Raw genomic sequence first — 24,670 nt, forward strand, 5'->3', positions numbered from 1 at the left:
ACGGTCAAACAACATCAATTATGATTTATGGTGTGTAATCAATCAAATTATGTCATGTTATCTTCAATCACTGAGTAGTAGTGGTAACAATTTCAATTCATGCCATATCTATTTCATTTCCCAACAGAACACAGTTTCTTTGAACAGCTTAATATTCGAATAATCGTATCAGAATCCCATTTGTCCCAGAGGTACATGACACAGCTGGTGTCAACTACAAACACAGGAATAGAAACCCAGGTATACCATATCAATGTGAAATCCATGCATTTACAAAAACCAAATATAGATTGTTTTTAATGAGATACAATGTCTGTTCCTTCTTGAAAGTGAATACATGCATGGGCAATGAATATGCTGGAACCTTGCTGTTAGTAGACTATCAAAGTTTCTATAATCACAATTGCAATGATTGGTGATCTATTCTGAGGAAATGATTCAGCAGACCAGGTCCCTTGGATTTCTTTAAGTCGTCTGTCAATTCGCAAAAACAACATCTCGCGAAAATGTCCATGACCTCCTCATTTGCGAAAATATCTGTATGCGAAAATAACAGCTTATACAGTATACTGTATATGCTTCACCAAATCTTCCTTTTATAGATAAGTACAAGCGGAAATGAGGGTAATTCCGTGAAGTTGGGGCACAAAGTGTTACATTTTAGCATAACTCAATACTAATTATGCTATACATATATTCTTTATAGGCTTTACATTTGTATTGAGACCATACATTTTCCTGGAAATTTTGTGCCATTCAGACTCAATTTTGATGAAGTTATTTAAAAAAAATGTAACGGTGTCCTGTAGCATCGTGAAGTGTCCATGTAGCATCGTGATAGTTAAAATCTGGTCCTATAAGACAAATTAATGCAATTAGCTTGACCAAAAATTGATATAATATGCATAATTACTAGATTAGTCAGATAGCTAAATATCTTAACTCTATTTTCCACAGTTTTACTTTTACAAGAAAATTACACAATGTGTCACTATGCTACACGGTGTCCACCAAATGTAACAAAAAAGGACACCGCGTAGCATCGTGATACATTTTGTAATTTTCTGTTAAAATTAAAACTGTGTACAGGAAATTTGAGATATTTAGCTATCTGACTAATCTAGTAAATATGCATATTGCATCAAATTTTGGTCAAGCTAATTGCCATAATTTGTCTCTTAGGACCAAATGTTAAAATTTCACAATGCTACATGGACACCTTACGATGCTACAGGACACTGTTACATAGTGTTAAATAACTTCATCAAAATTGAGTCTGAATGGCACAAAATTTCCAGGAAAATGTGTGGCCTCAATGCAAATGTAAAGCCTACAAACAATAAATGTATAGCATAATTAATATTGAGTTATACTGAAATGTATTTTTCAAATATCACGATGCTACATGGACACTGCCCCAACTTCATGGAATTACCCATGAGTATTTTGTTTAATGCCAAAAATAAACTTGAATACTGAGAAACATGTTGATAAATGAGACCCTTTCTCTGAAACTATACAGGGAACGGTAAATTTTCAGAGTATAGTGATCAAATGTGGCTGCGATGGTAGGCAGAATGTGGCAACAATGTTACCTACACAGGGCAGGTACAATGTGGCTACAATGGTAGGCACTTTGTTGTACCCACATTCAATCTTCACGACATTGTGGCATACCATATGGAGCTTTAAATACTAGCAAGTATTTCATATTCATTTTATCATTTGATAAAGCTACCTTCAATATTTTTTTCTGAGTATTTGAAGAGATGGATTATTACATTATGAAAAAAAGGGCCGCAACCACGATTTTTCCAAGCACTGTAACTACCCGGGACCTATAGAGAATGGAAAGTTATAAACTACTATCTTGCAAACAATAAAATGTGGCATCCAAACAAATGGCAATGCAGTGATCCTTTTGAGGTTTTATAGCCTAAGGGTAGGCAAAACAAAAGCATGTATGAAATTACGTATTCATAGTTTTCAAGTCTATTTTGTTCAAAGTGACCGTAAAACGGAATAACCGGGGGGCCAAAACCTTAAAACAGAGGTCGAGTTGCACTCTCTCTACAAACTAAGTAGACCATGCTTATTTTCAAGTTTTTATTGTAACAAACAACATTCCACTGGTCTACCTCGAAAAATTTGTTGTGAAAGCCTCCAAATCCAAGATGGCGTCCAAATGGCCGCCATATTTACTGAATTTGTTATTTGAATGATAGAATTCGACAGAAACATCAGATTTCAACAAATGTGATGTCATATGAAAGAGAATAAAATTTTCTACAAGTTGATACCATTTTTGTGTGTTATTGTGATAACTGGATTGAGATTTTAAGGAAAAAACACTAATTCTTTGATATTTTTCCGAAAAAAGGAAAATCATGAAAATGCTTGATTTAGCATAAATCAGAAAATGACTAAAGGATTATCTTGAAACGTTTTAGGAATTTTGTTTGACATATAGTTAATATTTGGAGAAAATTAGGGGTCAGTACCGCTTTTTGTTCAGGAGTAATAATGTCTCAAACTTGAAAACTCACTTTGTAAAAATGGGCACTTTAGTTGTGACAAGACCTTGTTGGTCATAAAAAAAATCTGCGCATAACAGACTACTACACGCACCACTAGCACTGGCGCGTGTAGCAGTGCCAGTGGTACGTGTAGTAGTCTTGGCAAACGCAGACTCTTGCTTTGACAAACAAGGGTTTGTGCCTGCAAACTAACTTCGTACCAAGTGGTAGCTCAGGTGACGCTGGTCGCTATTATTTCAAAGTAGATTGTTCTGAAGCAGATGAGATGAAGCAAAAAACTACCTCTATTTTTTCAAATAGAGGTAGTAGCTTGAAACTTGGCACCAATCTTGTTATAGATAGTTTAAAGGACAAGTTTTCCCTCGTAGACATGCGGGTTGAGTGAATGCAGCAATATTAGTAGAACACATCAGTGAGAGTTTGTTTGAGCAAAATCAGACAATCTGTTAAAAAATTATGAATTTTTGAAGTTTCTACTTAGTCATGGCTGGATGGAAAGACTACTATAGCTTGTGATGTCACAGGAGTACAACGATATAAAGAAAGAATAAAGAAAATTCAACATATTTCCATTTTTCTCGCATAACAAAAGAACACACGACTTCTCTCTTTCAGAAGGCAGGGGGAATAATATTACCATTAACATACGTCAGTCGCAAGTCGAAGAAATGTGCACTTTATTTAAAAAGTAAAGTCAAACTTTCACTGATGTGTTCTGCTAATATTGCTGCATTCTCTCAATCCTTATGTATATGAAGGTGGACTTGTCCTTTAAGGCAGAATTCAGATCAACCACACAAAAAAAAAAAATCAAGATGACAGCCATCAAAGTTGACATAGTTTATTGCGCCAAATTAAATGTATTATCATGGTTTTCATAAAATTTTGTCTGTTGTGCTATCTATTTATAATTATGTTTTTACATATTTCAAACATTGTAATGCTATTTCAAACCGTCTTAGGTTTTTATGGAGACATTTTTAAGACCAGTGATATTCTACTCTCCAAAAAAGAGAAAAAAATCGAGTGGAAGTATTCACTTTTGAAGGAGTGACTGACAGAAAACAGTGAATTTAGAGTGAAATTGGAATGAATTTTGAGTGAAAATGTTCATTTTCACTCATTTTAGAGTGACCTCAGGGACCACTCGTCATTCTTCGAGTGATCCCCGAGGTCACTCTAAAATGAATGAAAATGAACATTTTCACTCTCGAGTGATTCTGATATCTACGATGGGAAAGCATGAAATGGCCTAAGTTCAGACCAATTGTGACACTATAACCAACATGAAATCAGCCTAAAAACAATGTAAGAAAAATCTAATAACAGTAAATACAGTTTCAGCATGCTTATTTGTAAATGTGAATATACAGCACGAAAAATACATTTGGACAGTTTTATTCGAAAAATATACTGAAAAGTGATTTCGCACAAAACATTTAAAGGCAAATTTGAGAAATTGCCGCCATGTCGGATTTTCGGGGGGGGGGGGGGGGGGGGGTGGGATCAGAAGGGCTTTCAAGGACAAGGATCTACGGACATTATTACACATAGTACCATCATTATTCACGTTTCTGCAACAGCAGAGTAGCATACAAGTAAAAAAGCATATCTTTGATACAGAAGCATTTCTTTTTCATCAAAGATTGGGCCTTACCCAAAATGAGTTCCACTTGAGTTCCACCCCCCCCCCCCCAAAAAAAAAAGACCCTCAATATGGTTTACACTATACAATATCGTTCCGATGTATAGAAACATAAGACAGCAATATAAGATGATTAAAAGAATATATTAAATCATAAGTTGAGATTTAACTTTGACGCAACACACATAATGTATTGTTTACCATTGGGATATCACATTCGATTTATATGTGCAGGTTGGTTGTATCACAAAACATTCTACCATGTATAAAAATTAAAAACAAAGACTAAAACATACGAAGATATCACCATTTCTTTACAAGAAACCATTAACCATGATAACTGTTGACAGCTAAGTATAAAAAAACCCGTTCTTATCAGATCTATTTAGTATATCTAATAAAATTTGCAATTATTATACTGATTTAAGTTTGTACATTAGTTGTTCTATCCCTAACTCACAGTTTAGAACTAGTTTGAGGAATTAACTAAAGGTGGGTTTTGGTTTTACGTGCACTTATGGTAAATAATGCCTTGAACGACAACCTCAATCAATTACTGCCATCTTGAATTTTGTGCGGATACTATTTTTGTCGCTAAATATGACACATTGGCAAAATTTGTGCCAAATTCCTAGCTCCTATCTCTTTTTGGAAAATACTTTTTGTTCAATGTTCAATCTTATCTGCCTCAGAGCAATCTACCATGAAATGCTACAATAATAGCGACCAGTGTCACCTACCTGTCCACTTGGCATGAAAAGATAGTTTGCAGGCACTTATAAGTCAATAGACCATTACAGTATTACATGTGACCATGTATACATGTGACCATGTAAACACATTGTATGCAAAATTTATAATGCATATCTTTTTTCAAGTTTTAGATATTAACTTGTCAACAGTGTATGATATTGCTTGTAATTCCATAAATATGAATTATGTCTCCTCTCAGTAGATCTCAATCACAATCGCAGGTTTCAAAATAATTATTCGGTTCTACTTTGATAAATACTAAATCATGCATTTTAACATTTCATTCTTTCTTCAAAACAATATAAAAATATGAATTTCCTCCCCCTCCCCCCCATTTATCACAATACACAGCTAAAGTGGTATCAACTTTTAGGAAGTTTTTATACTCTCCATCACATGACATCAAAGTTTCTGCAATCCGATGTCTCTATCAATAGAAATGTTAAATTCAATAAAAATGGCGACCCTATTGGACCGTATCTGTACTTTGGAGGTTTTTGTAACAAATCTACTGAGGTGTACTTACGAAACATTGCTGAGTACGCTTAGTAACTTTATGCATGGTCTTATTTATAGAGAGAGTGGAACTCGAAAAGTAAGCACAAACTTGGATTTGACCCTCTGTGACATCTTTGGAAACAGATGCGTGTAAAAACATGATATTATGTAAAATGAGATTTCAAGTTTGAGACATTACAACTCCTGAACCAAATACAATACTGACCTCTAATTTTCTCCAAATATTGATTATATGGGAAAGATGTTAATTTCTACATCGTTTTCGTAAACATTCTTAGTTTAATTTTTTTTTTTACTTTTTAGAGAAATATTTACGGTGTATTCTAAACAATGTCTCCATAAAAACCATATAAACAAACCATATAAGCAAAACAGACAAAATTATATCAACATCGAAATGATACATTTACTCTGGCGAAACACACTATGTCAGCTTTGATGGCCTGCAATCTTGATTTTTTTTTTTGAGTGATTGATCCAAATTTTGTTAGAAACTTTCTAAAGCCAGGTTGTATCAAGCTTCTACCTCTATTTGAAAGATATTTTTGCTTCATCTCATCTGCTTCAGAACAATCCATTTTGAAATAATAGCGATCAGCGTCACCTAAGCTACCACTTGGTATGAAAAGTTAGTTTGCAGGCACAAACCCTTGTTTGTCAAAGCAAGAGTCTGCGTTTGCCAAGACTACTACACGAACCACTGGCACTGCTACACGCACCAGTGCCAGTGGTGCGTGTAGTAGTCTTAATGTGTGCAGACTTTTTTATGACCACAATGTCTTGTCACAACTAAAGTGCCCATTTTTACAACGTGAGTTTTCAAGTTTGAGACATTATCACTCTTGAACAAAAAGCGGTACTGACCCTTAATTTTGTCCAAATATTAATTATATGTCAAACAAAATTCCTGAAACGTTTCAAGATAATCCTTTAGTCATTTTCTGATTTATGCTGAATCAAGCATTTTCATGATTTTCCTTTTTTCGGAAAAATATCAAAAAATTAGTGTTTTTTCCTTAAAATCTCAATCCAGTTATCACAATAACCCACAAAAATGGTATCAACTTGTAGAAAATTTTATTCTCTTTCATATGACATCACATTTGTTGAAATCTGATGTTTCTGTCGAATTCTATCATTCAAATAACAAATTCAGTAAATATGGCGGCCATTTTGGACGCCATCTTGGATTTGGAGGCTTTCGCAACAAATTTTTTGAGGTAGACCAGTGGAATGTTGTTTGTTACAATAAAATCTTGAAAATAAGCATGGTCTACTTAGTTTGTAGAGAGAGTGCAACTCACTCGTTAAATAAGCGAGTTTTTGGGGTTTGGCCCTCCGGTTAGAAGAAGAATATCCCAGTGTTTTCACTGATTTATGATACACTGAATTATATCCCAGTTTATTTCTCAGAATTCCAACAGACAAGACAAATAATGAAAGGGAAATGGAGCTAATGGCATGATGTGGTTTTCAAATCAGATCACTCTTAAAATAGTCTAGAACGCAAGCAGGAAGTAAAAAAGTGCCGACCTCCAAAGGCGGAAAAATCATAAGGTACTATGCAACCTTAAAGGAAGAGAAAGCATTAAAAAATAAATACATTGTAGTTACATGTAGAGGTTTTGCATTAATATCTAAAAACAATACTTCAACTAATAAAATTGATTTAGCAAATATTTAACAAAACTGTATACAGATAGATAAGCAGATTTTACAATACAGTGTTATTTCAAAATAATGAAAGAAAGATTATATGAAGAGATAAACAAGAACTTATGTTGTGGCCATTGGTCGATAAATTCCACCCTTCGCCCACATGGCATTCATATCCGGATCAAAGCTAAATATTTTTGCATGTTATTAAATTCACAATTAGCAGCCGACTATTAACAAAATCTGCGAAAATAAAAACCCCACAAAATATGTGGTGCATAGAGTACAAATAATATATAGATTGTAAACAATTTTTGGTTTTTGTTTACTGTTTTATAGTTTATTGGTAAAATTCGACGAAAGCTTTCAAAAGTTTTAAAGAATCGCATGCTAACCTCTGAGATGTCGGCGGCGATGCATTTTCCGGCGAGTCAAGGTCCAGCGGCCTGTGGAGAACCGGTGGGGTCTCATCGTCCTGGTCGGCGGCTGCTGTAGCGCCCTCTGCAGTTGACTCATCTCCAGCCTTCCCATGGATGTCCTTGACTCTAGCATAGCCGTGCTCTTTCTCAGGCTGGAGATGAACAAAAACAAACAAACATACAATACAAAAAGATAAATGCTATTACTTCGAATAAGCTCTTTTTATAGTAAATGAAAACATGCATGTACAATATATGTATAATGGTCTATGGAATCACATATTGCTCTGTGTGCTTGTAATCACACACTGTATACACATGTATACAAAAAGTGACAGTGAGAGTGAGGTTGCGCTTTATCAACTCACTTCTGATGCAGAATTAACTCATTGAGGAGGGGCTAATTTTGCTACAATACACAATTTACATACTTAGACACTTGCCCGAGTATACTTGGGACTCGTCCTCAACGGGCTATTAAAGGTTTCCAAACAACTTTCAGGGAGTTTTGGGTAGTTGATAAATGCAAAGCTGTTCCGACAATGGGGTAGAAACAGAGTTCTGAAATGTCCAAAAAAGTGCGATCACAAACACATTTGATTAAAAACCTGTTTCTATAGTTAATAAATGCAGTCATTTCGAAATGCGTTTATACTGTAGCTCGGACCTGCCCGTGCCAAACACACTGCTAACTACATATATCTCCACTCCTCACGTCAAACTGCGCAATGGAGCAGCGCAGTGTGACAAGGCTTCCCAATCTACTCACAATCAGAGTTGATAAACACAACAACTCGAGAAACGCGATGCAAAAGGCATTTGCAAACGCACTTCGATAGTGGGTATTGAAACATGTTTCAAACATGTAAAAGTTGGTAAACATGACCACAGTGAGACAAAGAGACAGTAACAGAGAAATATAAAGTGATACAAGAGAAAAGGAGAAAGAGAGACAGAGAGAGAGAGAGAGAGAGAGAGAAAAGGAGAAAAAATGCATGGGAGAAGGGGAATTACGGTGGGTAGAGGGTGACACGACTTTTGCTCCTGTGACAGTTGCTCAGGTCTTTATTTTTTCCAAGGACTTAGGGATAGGCCGAGGGTTGTGGAAAGGTTTAGGCCTAATATGATTCGAGGATTAGGATGAGGGTTACAGTTATATGTGACCGTGCACCTCAAAACGAACATAAAGTCGCACACACTAATTTTGCATGAGGACTGAAAATAAGTGAAATGGGTCAACCCAGCCGAACTTGACTTTTTCATATTTTCTGAAAGAGCGGGTCTTCTTTTACATTATGCTAAAATTTGGTATCATAAAACGGGCAGGAAAGTGTGTTTTTTTAGCAGTTTATCTCGAACATTTTTGGTAGAATAGTGTGATTAGGTATGTCTTCAGAATCCCTTTTTCATTTTTGAAAAACCTTGTCCACACTCTTCACTTTCAACTCTAATAACTTTTGAAAGGATAGTGCTACTGCTTTGAAAGTTTGCATTAATTATAGACAGAATGTGTTAATGAGGTATGCTTAATTTCAATTTAATCCGATAATCCCTTCATTGTTGTTACTCTGGTGGTTTACTTCCTGTTTTTTGTCCCATTCATGGCACAGCCAGCACGGTTTGGTAAAGATTAAGCGCTTGAATAGACACTGTACTTCAGAGCCTCTTTTCTCAGTTCACACTTTTCCTGAGTTTGTGCTTTCTTTCCAATATTTAGATAGGTTAGGAGAGTCCATTTGATTGGAGTTATACATCATTTTAAAGCTTAAAGTCTGCTCTTTCAGAATATGGTCTTCACTAAAAATTCATGTCCGGCGACTTTTTGTTTGTTTTGAGGTGCAGGGTCACATATTAAAAGGATAGAACTTCTGTTTGGCTTTTGTGTGCAGATATTTCACAGTTCTAAGCAATTGTCATAGAAGAAAATGTCAAGGAACCAGGTATAGACAGAAAAAGAAAATCACCTGGGTTGGACTCTTGTACTTCTACAATAAAGGACTTTCAGCTGCTATATCATGGACATTTAAAAGGTGTCATCGAAGAGGTTGTTTGACCATAACATTCAATGAAAGAGATCATAGAGGTTCTTTCTACAATGAACAGAAAATAACATTTCAACTGAAATTCAGAAAATGATATTCATATGTCTCAGACTCGGACTCATGTTTGTTTTTTTCCAGCTTTTTTTTTTCTCTCTTTTTTTTTTTGCATGACATTCCCCTCAGTTTCTGAAAGGTAATAATCTTCACTGAAGCAAATCCGCACAATTTCCCGACACAGTTTCCTTTCCAATGGCACTTGGCAATTGCTTGTGATATCAGGTCAATATGACCAAATTTGGAAGCGAAAAACGAAAGCACTGTTGCCAAATTCAAGTTATCTCATTTTTTTATTTATTTTTTTTTTTTGGTCCTTTCTCTCCTTCTTTAATACATGTTCCTGCAAATCTTTGCATATAGGTAGGGCTTGCATGCTCAACTCATGTTGGGGTACGCCAGGGCACAAGCCCACACTAGTGTTTATAAATGACAGATTGTAATAACAAAGATATAAAGTCAAGCTTCATGTGCCATAAAATCTGAGCTTGTCAAACAGCCCTTGGTTTGCAGACCCATGATTTGCACACTGCAACGGAGCATGACGGTATTAAATTTGTATGGTACGTGTGATTCTTTTGTTTTAATGCCTGGTTTATTGATAATAATAATCGCATTTATATGGGGCTTTAAACTGGAGTTTCTAAGCGCACTGTAGGCGGGTGCAATTATACAAGAAAACTAGCAAACTCAATAACATAATAATGCCAGACCAAAATAACAGTAATGAAAAGAAGGAGAAAAAAAATACATGTGATACAGTGATATAATGACTAATACTGTGTGCACCTTTTTAAGTGCATGTTTACATTGTATATTAACCCGTACTATGCTGTGTCCTTGCAAAAGAGCATATAAATTGTCAGATACAAAATCAAAAAATCAGTGTGAACTGCACAGTTGATGATACCTCCCTTACCTTCCATATTAGTATTTCTAGTATATTTTTTTCTGCACTTTTATTCACACTTTATAACACATCATCTAGAAAGATCCAAGTATTCCAGTGCATTCTGTCAGGTGAGAAAGGGGGTATCAAAGGGAATGACTAACATGACCATGCAAAATTCACAAACTGCATTTGTAGAACAAAATGTGCATACAATGTACATACATGTATGCCACATTCAGTGAGCCATGCACGTTGTATGCTCATAATGATGATAACAATGAATTAAAATGCTTGAGTTATTAGTGTGTACAAGACACTTGATGCATGATCGCACTGTCTTTTGTTTACAGCACACCATCGCCTTCTAATCTTAGCAGGTTAACAATAGAAGGAATGTTGAGATATCTTCCACAATCCCCTCCATTCTCATCATTTTCAACTTTATGCAGTATATAGCATGTCACTGTATTTACGTATTTCTTCCTCAATCAATTACGTTTCTATTAGATTTTGATGTATGAATTGTGTATTTCCATATAGTCTTTTTCTTTCTTTGTTTGTGCTGTGTTTTGTACACTGACACTCTTAACTGAAAATGGAAAAAATGAAGTGAAATGAGAAGGAAATAATGGAGTGGTTACCAATCGTTACCATCAAAATATGCACACTGCCTCACAGGATGGGGGGGGGGGGGGGGGGGGGGGGGGGGGTATAAAAATGGTTGCATCCCTCACACTCCCAAGGCTTAAAGGAATAGTACAGTATTGGTGGAGATGAGAATTGGGCTTGTTACTTTTTGTGAGATACCAAGAAAACACTTATGATATAGTACAGAGCATACCATTTTAAGAGGAATTCAAAGTTTATTTGATGAAAATCGGGTTTGGAATGACTGAAACATCCAAAAACAAAGTAAACCAAAGCGATTGTAATAAAGTGTGGGTCCCACACTTTATTAGAATCGCTCTTTTTTAAATATCTCAGCCATTTCAAAACCAATTTTCATCAAATGAACGTTGAATTCCTCATAGAATTACATGCTCTTTCATATTTCATAAGAGGTTTCTCATAATCTCACCAAAAAATGTTAGAAACCTGAAATTAGGTCTCAACCAAAACTATACGATCCCTTTAACTGAGCACTGCAGCAATATACAGGGAGTTATGTCTATATAATATAGTAAATGAAGGATTGAGGCATCTAGCAGTATTACAGATAATCTTTAAAATATGTGCACATATTTCTCTTTTTTTTTCCTCCTTCTTCTCCTCATCCTGTTCAATATTATCATCTTTCTTTTCCTTCCTTTAACTCTTCATTTCCATTATCTTCTCCTTTTCCACCTTTTCTTTCATTTCCTTCCTCTTTTTTGTGTGTGCTTATTACTCCTTCAATTTCTTCTTCTCCTTTGATTTGTTCCGCTACATTTTCTCTGAAAACACCACTACACACTTCATTTGGAGTGAACAGCTCACGAACAAAATTATGTGATCAAAGCTAAGAACAAACAAAACATACCTGTATACATTTTAAATAATATTGCTCAATCAAACCAACAAAGCAAATACAGCAATACTAGCAGATTTTGAGAAAACGGAAGAGTTTAAATGTTCAGTCCATCGTCTTTAACATGGACAGCATCCCTTGGCCATCCAAATATATAATCTACATCACCTGACTGTGAAAATATCACAAACTGTCCCAGACAAAAAAAAAAAAAATAAATAAAAATGTTAATCTGCTCTGATCTCTTAACTCGTGAGGACAATTTGATTTTGCTACAACACGCATTTCCCATGGATGCTTGCCCGAGTATACTCAGGACTCATCCTCAACAGGTTAAAAGAAAAGGAAAAAGCCGATGACGGCTGATGATGATGAGCACTGTATTTCACATATTTTGAGGAAAGGCTTCATTGGCTTCTCACCTCACAGGATGTGTGTAAAGGGAAAGTCCCTGACTTTAATAAATCAAACGCAGAGTCATGAAATAAAAAAAGAGAGATATTTGCAACTCTTTCCATGAAAAACAACAACAAACACACTCCTTGAGCCAAATACATATGGAGGCTATAATGACAACAACATGGAATGAATCCTTTACCCATTGAAAAAATTAGAACAATAACAACAAAAAAACTATTTACCAATGCATTTCTTTTTCTTTTCTTTTTTCTTTTTGATATGTGAGATATACTGTATCTACACTTATGTTAGAGGTGAGAATATTGTGAAATCCAGATTTCGGTGCACGCAGAACTACTCTGGCTTGTTTTAAGTCCTAGCATCTGTGACTAGCACCATGTGGTAGATACTCAAAGTAAAGTAGCAAGGCGATTTTACGAATGTGTACCCACTACACATTTGATGTGATCAGCAAAGAGCATACGTGCCTGTGTGAACATGACGGTTCTCACAATGTCCCATGAGAACTAAGTCAATTAATAAACTGAGTCAATTCTGCTCACTTCCCCCCCCCCCCCCCCCCCCCCGCCAACATGTATTACACTGAATTATTCCAAATAATTGAGGGGAAAAAAAATGCCCTTAACATTAGACGCACTAAAAAAAAACCCAAATGCCCTTAACATTAGACGCACTAAAAAACCCCAAAATGCCCTTAACATTAGACGCACTAAACACCTGTCATTCAGTCTCAGAGTAGAAGTCATAATAGGAAAAAAAAATCGTGTAGACGTAAATATTCAGGTGGTACTCCAAAGGAAAAAACAAACAAACATCTTGATGCAAGAATTAACACTTCACAGTAATGTGCATGTCATGTCACGAAAGAAATATTTTATCATTCTGTTGGAATAAACCCTGTGCTTCATTCACCAAATGGCACACAAGTGGAGTGCTTTGGTTGCCTACTGCCACAGATGTCTGGCAATTTATTGTTTATGAATACAGATTAGTAGAGATTAGTAGAGATTTACCGGTATATGTAGTTTATAGTGAAGAAGAGAGAGTAATATCATGTACGTATTAAAGTGTATCTTATTATTTCAAAGGAGTCTTTAATTTTGGTACGAGAGTGCAAAAATTGACTGCAAAATTAAAAAAAAAAAAAAAAAAAGTCTACGCCTAAAAGAATGGGCGTGGGAATTAATTCAATCGCCTTTACCCATTGAATCACTATTTTTTCCTTCTTTTCTTTTTTGTCAAAACAAAGCTTGCTTCAGCACAAACAAAACAATAATTGATGAGAAAGCGTAAAATTTCAAGTGTGTCATCAGCTAATTAAGTGCTGTGTTCCTTCTAAATATTATTCTTTAGCCGCAATTCAAAAAAGGGCATTGTAATCATAATTCACTCAGCAGACAAAAAGAGAGACGGAGATTAAATTTCATGTGTTCCTTGTAAACATTATTCTTTCGGTAGAATTTCAAAAGCACTGTGATTATTCACCCTGCACTAAGACACAAAGAGAGGAAAACTAGAAGAGAGAGAAAGATTCAAGAAAACATCTGGGTCCGAGAAAAACAAAGGGCGTACACAGTTGTATTGAAAACAAGGAAATGTAGGTTGTAGGTTGTTCAAGCTGTAATAAGCATTCATCTTGCACAAACCCCTCACAAACTAAAGTCAATTCCTACATGCTGTCCCCTGCTACATGCACCAGCAAAACATTAATTTTGCTATCAAGCAGGATGTACGTACGCTTGCTGACTGGCTAAATCTGATCAAATTTGCATAATGAAAATGGTACAGTTGTAACTTTACAGTACAAGTTGTATGTCTATGTAGTTGCTGTACAAAGGTCTCTGCTCAGATTGATTTGGTTGCTTTTTTTTTTACATTTGATGAATAAAAAAGTGGAACAAATGTACAACAATTTTGTTCTCAGAGTACTGGAACCAAGATTTTTTATTTTTCTTCTTTTTTAATGATATGATGCCCTCAAAGTAAAGAGCAGGTGAAAAGCCCCAGATAAAGAAACCCCTTCCTCTCCAATGCAATGACTCACTGTTTGTGTGGTACACTGCATGTTGACAACTCTGTATCAAAAACAATCATGTGCGATTCAGTCTCGATGGCTGCACGAACATGTGTTGTTGCTGTTTTTTCTTTCATTAAAACAATCCATTAAGTAAATCAATCATCCTGACAAGTCATCTTCTACATCATTGGCTGATCCTCCCCTTTAATATGAAATTTGCACCCGCTTTCCACACACATATATATATCACTGGATAGGCGAAGTGTGCAAGCATAACACAACACTTCCAAGATCCTAATGGTATTGTCTATTTTTTGGTACGATTCTTTTGTTTTGTTGTTGTTGTTGTTGTTGTTGTTGTCATTGTTGTTGTTGTATTTGCTGTTGTTGTTGTTGGTGGTGGTGTTGTTGTTGTTGTTGTTGTTGCTACTGCTGTTGTTGTTCTTGTTGTTCATACCACACAACAATAAAGGTGGGATTTTGATGGACATTTTAGCCAGTTGCTACTAATACTTAACAAATATTTCCAGGTTTTTGTTATACCTCTATCATCATGACGTAATCTAATCTGACTTAACTTCCCAGATGCATACAATAGTCTCATACAAGCCATCCTCACAATATTTCCACAGGATGACGAGGGAATTAGAATGGTTTTGTGAGAGTACATCTCGGACACCAACAAAAAAGACTGAAAGCTAGGCTATGTTTGCATGTATCAAACAAAGCTCCGCGCCGCCGTGAAAATGGGGCTTCATATTGACTTTGTAATGGGAGCCGCACTACCGGGGCAATTTTCTCACGGAACCATTAGGAGTAAAATGTCGACACGGCTCCTCGCCGCATTATGACAAGCCTATTAATATAGCAGTGTTGTCTCAGGGAGTGACTTGCATGCACAGTGGCTAATTTGGGAAAGACACAGGTATACATGCTAAATACACCTGCTGCAACTGTGTTGGCCTAGTATTCATCCCAGCTGCTGTATGAGTGCCTATTTTTGCACCCACACAATCTCTATGTCACTACAGCCTAAGACATAGAAATGCAAACATGTCCACACACTCCTCTATTACACAACCACCACTGTACCCATTTTCAAAATCTCTGATGTTCTTAAAGTCCACAGAGTGTGAGGTTGATATCCTTAAAACTAGGAGTTCAGAAAATAATGTACCTCCAGGGTATTAAAAGTTGACTTGTAATGTCTGTATTTGAACCAGTTCAGTTTTCAATCAATTGAGTTGAATTTGGCATGTACACATATTGATATGTATACATTATACAGTACTCAGCATTTACCACAAGCTTAACAATTTCATTTATCATAGTCATCTACTAGATATCATACATTTAACTATGAATTAATGCCAGATTTGTTGTTTGGGGGATTTTGTCTGGTAATGAATGCCTGTAGCAGGTGCACTTGCATGCAGTCTTGTTGGTCAATAAAAGTATTATCTTAAAAAAAACATTACTTACAGTCATATGTCCTGCAATTCTATTTTCACCTTGGCCCATGACAGCAAAGAAAAACTGCAATTTGGGTTATCATGCATTTGTCATGTATATGATATATACAATAATGTAACATACACTGTAGTGCTTTCAAGATGATATGTGACCCGCTACAACGAAAGGATCAGAAAGTTGGGGGAGGACAATTTTCTGAAAATGACATGACATTATTCCTTTACTCTTCCACTTTAATTTCATATATAACACAACTCATAAACGTATTCGGTTGTGGAGATATCAATGATTTTATTAGCGCATGTGGAGTGGTTTAAATCAACATTTCGAGAAAACCGCCTTCAAAGTTTTCCTTCCGACGCTATTATGTTCAAGGGGAGGTAAGACAGTTTTCACCTCTTGACAATACTAGTAGAAGGTATGCTCCTAGCAACCTCCTCAGTGTTCATTCAAGCTTAGCCCCAGCCGTCTATATACGTCCAATCAGTAACCAGGATGCCACGCATTGGCCAATAAGATCACTCCCCCATTGCTAGGGGTGGAGTCTAGCTGCGGTGCTACATCCAAATCTTTGGACTTGCTTCTGTTCTGTTGAAAGTCGAAAAATCATGGGCTATGGCCCAGAAAAACACTAATTTCTTGCTTTTCCTTTGATCATTTAGCTTCAAAATTTCGGCAGATGATAGACGATACATTAGACTACAAAAGTATGCCAAAAACAGAAATCCCTTTGTTTTGACCAATTTTGATGATCTGACTTCAAACTCAATTTTCTCGGATCAGCCATCAGCGACTTTAGGATCCCTTTGTTGTGGCAAGTCACGTAAATATATTCTATATAAGCTAGAAAAAGAGAGCAAAAAATAGGCGTTATACAATCTGTATGGTTATATACAATGATCTGTATAATCTTTCACCTTTTTGTCTTTGACAACAGCGTAGGCATGGTTGCTGCTGTTACTGCTGGCCTGGATGTCTTTAACCGCCGCATACGATCCGTCGAAGTCGGCCTCGTCCATCCCTTCATCGGCGTTGCTCGTCGTCCCAGCCGCCTCTGTACCAGACAGACGGTTGGCCTCTGGGTTGGAGGTAATGTGACATAAAAGATGGGACATTTGTTGTGTAATAATCACCAATATTACAGACAATGTAAGAAAATCAACCATTAGATGACAAGCTCCATTTTGTTGCATCATGCATACATTGTAGGAAATTACAGGGGAAATGACTTCAGCAATAAGGAAAACTTTTAGCTTCCTAGTTGTAGATTAGAAACCACCTCTATGATAAGAAGAACTCTGACATTTCATTACTTTGAACTCTGTTTTCCAAAAGTTTTGGTTTTGTCATAAATCACACAAATACACATGCATACGTGTACAAAGAAGGATCTGTTAATGCAGAACTTATTGACATTTTTAGTTTCATTAGCAACCACAAAATGCACATTAGCATGTTGGATCATAATGACATGCACTGCATCTTGACAGCATAAACTGCTTCCATATTCCCATTCTATGCAAGGCCACCAATCAGAGCTGCCAAAAAACAATTGGGAAGTGTGTGCTATAAAAAGCATCTTAGCAAGCGAACTGCACAACAATTCTCAAGCCAGACAAATTCTGGAATGATATTTCTTCTGTAACATGTTAGTTGGACTGAAACAAAGGACGCATGTTTTATTTTCTGTCAGCATGCAAGGTAAAGTTTAACATTTATGTAGACACAGTCAAACTGAAAGAGTGGGATTGGTCAAGATAAGAGCTGAGTAAACCGTATGACGGTGATAAAGTGTAAGATAGGAAGTGATGAAGTATAATGATGAAAGGAATGTCTGACTGATCATAGGATAGGATAGATAGTACGAGTACACTGTAATTTCAGTTATGTAATGAGACATACAAATTCATTATATCACTGATGGCAATTTTTTACAGCAAAATACTTTTGTCCTGACATGTAGAGACATGGCAAAGGATCCAATACTCCCCAAGTTACCATGCTCAAATGTTTGAGCACTGTCAAACAATTCCCAATTTAACTTTAATAGCACAGATTTGTGAGACGATTCGGTAATTACACGTGTCGAGATATTATGACACCAAACATCAGCACCTGTTACACGTAAACTGAGCTAAACAGGCCAGTTTCACAATTGTAGTTCTAAAAATGATCATTTCTTCTTTTGTATTGAAAGGGTAAGCACACAAGGAAATGTTTTTTTTTTCTCTATTTACCAAATTCTCTCATGGCTCGCAGAATTTACAAAATACTAGTGGAGCTGTCTGACAGGACTGGCAGACTTTAGCAAATGTTATTCTTTGGGTGTTGGTTCCCTTTAAATGTATTCAGGCAACCTCCTGCAAACTCAGAAGGACTCTGCACGAATGCATGATCTATGAAATACTATCAGCAAAGGACCATACCTTTCACTCTGGCATAGTTATCATCACCACCATCACCAGAGCCTGCTGCAGCCCCGCCCGCCAATCCACCTGTGGCTCCCATGGCAACCGCATCCTTCCTAACGATGCTGCTGGCGAGAGTCTCGTCAACACTGTTGTAGGCGGGATCGTCATCAACCGGGGGCTGGGAGTTCCCTGCTCCTCCAGCCTCCTTCTTCTTATCATCTTTGATGATGTCGTAGGTGCCGTTGTAATCGTTCTCAGCATTCTCCGCGATGTCTGGCACCTTTGGCGGGATGGGCGGGAGCTCCGGAAGGCGGCGGTCGACGGTCGAGGTGCGCTTGATGTTCACGGGCGGGGAGCTCTCCGTCGGCGACGTGGCTCCATTGGGGGAGGGGGGTAGGGTCTTAAAGCTCGTCGATTGGCTGATGCTGTTGCCAGGTATGCCATTGGGCAACGTTGCTACCTTGCTCGTGTCAGTTTGTGGTTGCTGTCAAACATATGAAAGTGACAGATATCATTCATTGATTTTAGCATTAGTTACAGCTTGGCTCAAATTAATCAGAAGTTCAAAGAGGTAGGATACTGTCATGTTTCATCCTTTCCTTTCGAATCTGCAACTTTACAATATCTGGGAAATTATTCTTGAATGTATTGCGGGTATCACTTTCATCTACAACTAATTCAAGAATATTCCAAGAAACACGGGAGGTCACATACACCCTTTTTTGGTCAGGTTTTCTTCTTGTTTTGTTTTGTTTTGTTTTGTTTTATTTGACTGACCACTACCTCATCCAGTCTGAAAATGGAACAGACATAGGTATCAATATTTTGATAGTATCCAGTGGAGAAAGCCGATTTGTTCTACTAGAAAATGCTGGAACAGATGAGGTCACTGTATATCTTGGCTGACTGGTAAAGGATTTCCTTGCGCTAATTGATTTTCAGTTTGGATTAGAGATGGTTTATTTCATAGCACGGTTTCACAGGATGTACTGCAGAAGGCTTCACCCATTGTAAGTTGTATCTTCTTACATTTGATACTCTTAAGTGGTGATCATGTGAAGTGGAGGGTCTCACGTTTCTTGTAACTTCCTTAAACCTAACTGTTCTTTTGTTCTCCAAAGTGCGCAGACCTCGAATAGCTTCTAGTCAATGAAAAGATTATCTCATCCCCCTGATCCTCATACTGTCACCCTTAGCATTTCTGTTGAACTGAGAATCATTAACCCATTGAGATGGGCTGATTTTGCTACAACACGCATTTCCCATAGACTCTTGCCCGAGTATAATTGGGATTCGTCCTCAACGGGTTAAACTTGAGTGGGCTCTCTAACTGGTGATTGAGGTATTATATTAAAGTGAAGTAGAAATAACTGATTGAATGCCCACCCATGATCCCCCCCCCCCCCCAAAAAAAAAAAGAAAGAAAAAAAAAAGGCAGCTGAAGAATTGGCTGGGAGTTTCCCATTATATTTATCAAATACATTTATATTTGTATTTGCATCATATACACTACCAAATTTGTATACTGTTTCTACTAAAGCGCAAGAAGAGAAAACATTAAAGCAACTTTTGTAGAGCTGAAAGTGAAGATTCTTGTGAATGGTTTTTATACTATACATTTGAAATATCACTCTTCTAGTCGCCTATACCATGGAGCTACTAACAGAGATTACGTTAGTAGCTCCATGCCTATACACATCTTTTTGCACATTTTATAGTCCAGTGTGGCAGAACTTAAAGTCAAGGTGATATTTGTAACTGCTCCATTTTGAAACAATGCTCTGCTACAGCTGTTGTTGAGGTGCAACCAGAACTTATGCTTGACTCATGAACAGCTGCAAAATTTGGCAGGTAAAACTGTCCGCCTCAAATGAGTTTTGACTGCACAACAACAGGCATCACACCTCTTAAATTCCTCTTCCTTTTTGACTTCCTACAAGCTAAAAAGGCAAATCTAAACAAAACACATTAACACACAGGAAACATGCAAATACTTTTCACAAGCAACACCCCCCCCCCCCCCCCATGATCTCCTTCAGCAGCACTCATCAAGAAAAAAAAAAAACGACAACAGCAAAACAATATTGTGAGTGCAGTAAACAAGTTATGGTTGAATGTACAAATAAATTGTTTGCCAAGTACTGGGCGGACACCGTACTGGCTCACTTGAACGGTTCTTTTGACGGAACTTGGCTCACGCCGTGTGTGTACACTGGCAGGGGCCGAGCAGCTGGTGAGCGGAAATATGAATCACAGAATCATTTGTTTGATCTGCAGTGGCAGTTATCCAGCCAGCTACCTTAGTCTTACATCCTGATTTCTCTGCCTCAGGGGAGCAAATATGAAATTATGGCATATACATGTATGTACAACATACACTGTACATGTACTACTAAACATATCATGCCCCCGAATATATTTTGCACACATAGCCATATCCCAGTGGGGACTTGTATAATTAAGACAATTTCACATTGGGGTAAAATCAGTACTGATATTCAAAGCTCTTGGGAGGAAATTACAAATGTCAATTTGAAGCATACTGTAAAACGAGGAATTTTCGCGTGCATTTTAATTTCGCGAATTTCGCGAGCGCCAAGATTCGCGAAATTAAAATGCACGCAAAAGTTCTTGTTTACACTATATGCATTGAATGCCAGTGGCAGTTCGCGAAAATTTCATGCCGCAAAAAAGGCCGTCGGCTTCAATTCGCGAAAAATTCATGCCGCGAATATATCATGTTGTACAGTAATTCCTATTTAGGAAGCAAAGTTGGCAATCTGTTACCTTGAAGAAGATATAATTGTTGTTGCCTTTGATATGGGGGGTAATATTTTGGCATGTTATCATTTTTCACTAATATCTATAGTCAACTCCAAAAATTCATGAAAATGAAAGGGTCATTAAAGAATATATACAAAAAGTTTGTATGGCACACACATTCATGTATCCATGGGTAAGAATCATTTAGACAGATTTGTATCATTCAAACTGGATGATGATTACTAGTGTGCTGCGATGAATATGATGCTTGTTTCGGTTGGCTTTTTTCCTTCCAACGACTGCAAACGACCATAAACCAGAGCAATAAAAACTTTTGTGCGCTTTCATCTCCTTCCTTTTGGTTTCTTGTGGACATTTGAGGTATCTTTCTTTTTTTTTTTCTCTCTCTCTTTCTGTTTCTCCTTCTTTTTCTTTCATTTTTCTGTTTTTCTTTTTTTTTTAGGGGGGGGGCGGGACATTTTGCATTATATTTTTTTATTAATTCAGCAGTAATTGTCCCCGTGGACACTGCAAATTACAAGCTTTGCTTTTCAGTAGTCCCCTCCACTTCAAACAATTTCAATTTTAACTCGATGTAATCAGAAAGGCCATATATAGTAGTATTTACTGTCAGTTCAAAGTATTTTTCTCTGGTATAACATTCAAACTGCTTTTGTGTTATTATGTGACACTCATGTTTTGTGTTGTTAGAAATGAAATAAAATGAAATATTGAAAATGAAGTGAAATTCTTACAATGGATGGAAACTAAAAAAGTAACAAATTCACATTAAAGGGATGGTACAGTATTGGTTGAGGTGAGAATTGGGCTTTTAACTTTTTGTGAGATACCAAGAAACTACTTATGTGAAATAATACAGAGCATACTAGTCTAAGAAGAATTCAAATTCAAAGACATCCAAAAACAAAGTAAAACAAAGCCATCATAAAAAAAAAGTGGGTCCCACCTTTTATTCAGATCGCTCTGTTTTGGGTATCTCAGCCATTTCAGAACCGATTTTCATCAAATAAACTTTGAATTCCTCTTGGAATTTACAGGCTCTTTCATATTTCGTAAGAGGTTTCTCACTATCTCACCAAAATGTTAGAAACCTGAAGTTAGGTCTCAACCAAAACTATGATCCCTTTAAATGCTTTAACAGAACTTTCAGGTTTTTTGTGTGTTTTTTTTCTTGGGGGGGGGGGGGGGGGTTGCTTTGAATGTTAACTTTTTTATCGAAATTCTATTTATTCAAGATGATATTGCCCATATTTCGAATAATAGGGCAAACAGCAGAGACAGGATTGATCCTCCAAACACCACTCTTTTTAAAATGTCATTTGTTATCTTAGACAGCAATAGAAGAGAGTTCATGCCTATAGATGATGTGCATTATTAAGAATAACTTACCACATTCTGTGTTCCATTCCTTTTGGGATTTTCCTGGACATGGCTCACATTCTCAGCACTGAAAATAAAGGAAAGGAAAAACAACATCGACAATAATACAGATCACATTGTACTACGGTACTTGATTTATGATAATCACAGTCACATTTAATCATTGATCATTCTTCACCTTTTAATTTCTTTTCATCATTCTTCATCCTCTATTTTTCTTTCATCATCTTTGCCTTCTTATTACACTGTTAACTCGTTGAGGATGAGTCCTGAGTACACACTCGGGCAGATGTCTATGGAAAATTATGCATTTTGTAGCAGAATCAGTCCGTCTTCAACGGGTTAAAAACAGAGTAGTGGTAGCAGCGGCGGTACAGTTGTACACTGTAGAAGCAATTGTAGGTTACCAATTCATAACCAGTGCCATTAACATGATCAGTATTATCAATCATCATTAAATCACAATCATTGGTATGATTATTGTTTAATAACAACAGTTATCAGCACATTAGTATACTGAAAAGCATCCAGCAATACATGTACCTATGATTACTTTCATTATTGTTGCTGTTATTGGTATTTTAACAAATCATCACTTTCATCCAGATAATGACATCATCCTTCCGCTTTTTATAGATGATATAAATGTTACATAATTTACATAATTTATATTTTATTGTTCGGATGCACTATTTATGAGGCATTATGGCAATGGGCTTTTATACCTATCTCGCTCTCTCCTATCTCTCTCCCTCTCTCTTGCCCTCGCTTCTTTCTTCCTATCTCTCTCTCTCTCTCTCCCTCTCTTCAAATTACTTTTACGCGAAATGGCGCAACGTTTTAAAAATCGCCATCTAAATAATGGTTCTCAGGGGTGTACAGAGTTTATTGGTTGTCTTTAGAGATCTTTCTGCAATATTCATACCTCTACATCAAAAGAGTATACCAAGCAATATGACAATGTCCGTTTGATACGGTTTCATGGGGCGCCCTCCCCGTCCATCAGTGGTCATAATGATAATCATGCGATTGAAATTTAATAAGCCACATTTTTACAATATTTTTGTTGTGCAATAATTATTCCTGAATGTTATGATATTGTCATATTTTCTGTGAGTTTTTGGAATGTTTTTTTTTTTCTGATCCATATATTTTGTGTGTATTTCACATCTGCATTCGTAAGATTGATATTTTATATCTATTATACGATTTATATGGATAAGGTAGTTTGGTTTTTATCTAATTTTGATCATGATGTACAGTATTGTTAAAAAGATAGCAAAGTTAAGAGATTATATGGATTGAAATGATGATTTTGATAGAAATAGAAGATGAAAACAAATATATTTGATATTTTATATCTTTTTGCATATCTCTTCCCTAGTATTCTCTTCTGTCTCTTTCTATCTTTCTTGCTATCTCCTTTTTACAAGTACCCCTTCTGTGTTTCTCTCTCTCCGTCTCCATACACAAGTGTTTGATATCTCTTGTTATCACTGCCCCCTTAAATTATTTCTCAGCACATGTATAAACAAAATATAAAAGTTGTTGCAGAAGTATAATGATTTGTGTGTTTTTATATATATATATATATATATACCTCCGTTTCCATACATGAGTGTTTGACATCTCTTATATGTTATCACTGCCGGCCTAATTTTTTTTTTTTTCAGCACATGTATTTGATGTAAACAAGATGTAAACAAAATTTGAAAGTTGTCGGAGAAGTGTAATGATTTGTGTATTTTTGATATATTTTTGTCTATACGTTTGTGTATGTATATAATGGTGATATGAAGATTATGTATAATTTTCCTAGCATATTTCTCAATGTGTGTGTATAAGTGTATTTGATTAATTCTGCTATTTTGGTTATCAGGTGGCTTTTTATATGTATGTATATAATTGTGTAGTTTTATCTTTTAATCGTAGACTGATTGTATGATTATGTATGTTACCATAAAATGAAATATTACACTGTACAAAATTCTGCAATTCAGCCATGTTCATGGTTGCAAATGAATTTTTTTAAATAAACCATTACCATTACCATTATATGATTATATGCCAGCCACAACTCTTTAACCCGTTGAGGACCAGTCCTGAGTATACTCAGGCAGATTTATGGGAAATGCCTGTTGTAGCAAAATCAGTCCATAAT

General features: G+C 36.3%; 1 protein-coding gene across 1 annotated transcript in view; it reads right to left on the reverse strand.

The window, feature by feature from the left end:
* LOC139739663 (uncharacterized) overlaps window positions 1-24,670 on the reverse strand; it is a 65,191-nt gene that overhangs the window by 4,424 nt on the left and 36,097 nt on the right. Inside the window, exons 3-6 of the mRNA XM_071650276.1 lie at window positions 22,519-22,576; window positions 18,361-18,829; window positions 16,852-17,012; window positions 7,506-7,681 (exon numbers count right to left, since the gene is read on the reverse strand). Of these exons, the coding sequence (XP_071506377.1) occupies window positions 7,506-7,681; window positions 16,852-17,012; window positions 18,361-18,829; window positions 22,519-22,576 (864 nt within the window). The remainder of the gene's footprint in view (window positions 1-7,505; window positions 7,682-16,851; window positions 17,013-18,360; window positions 18,830-22,518; window positions 22,577-24,670) is intronic.

Source organism: Diadema antillarum, unplaced genomic scaffold, assembly GCF_040938485.1.
Source record: "Diadema antillarum isolate AM-2024a unplaced genomic scaffold, OU_Dant_1.0 seq00000810_RagTag, whole genome shotgun sequence".
NCBI lineage: Eukaryota > Metazoa > Echinodermata > Echinoidea > Diadematoida > Diadematidae > Diadema > Diadema antillarum.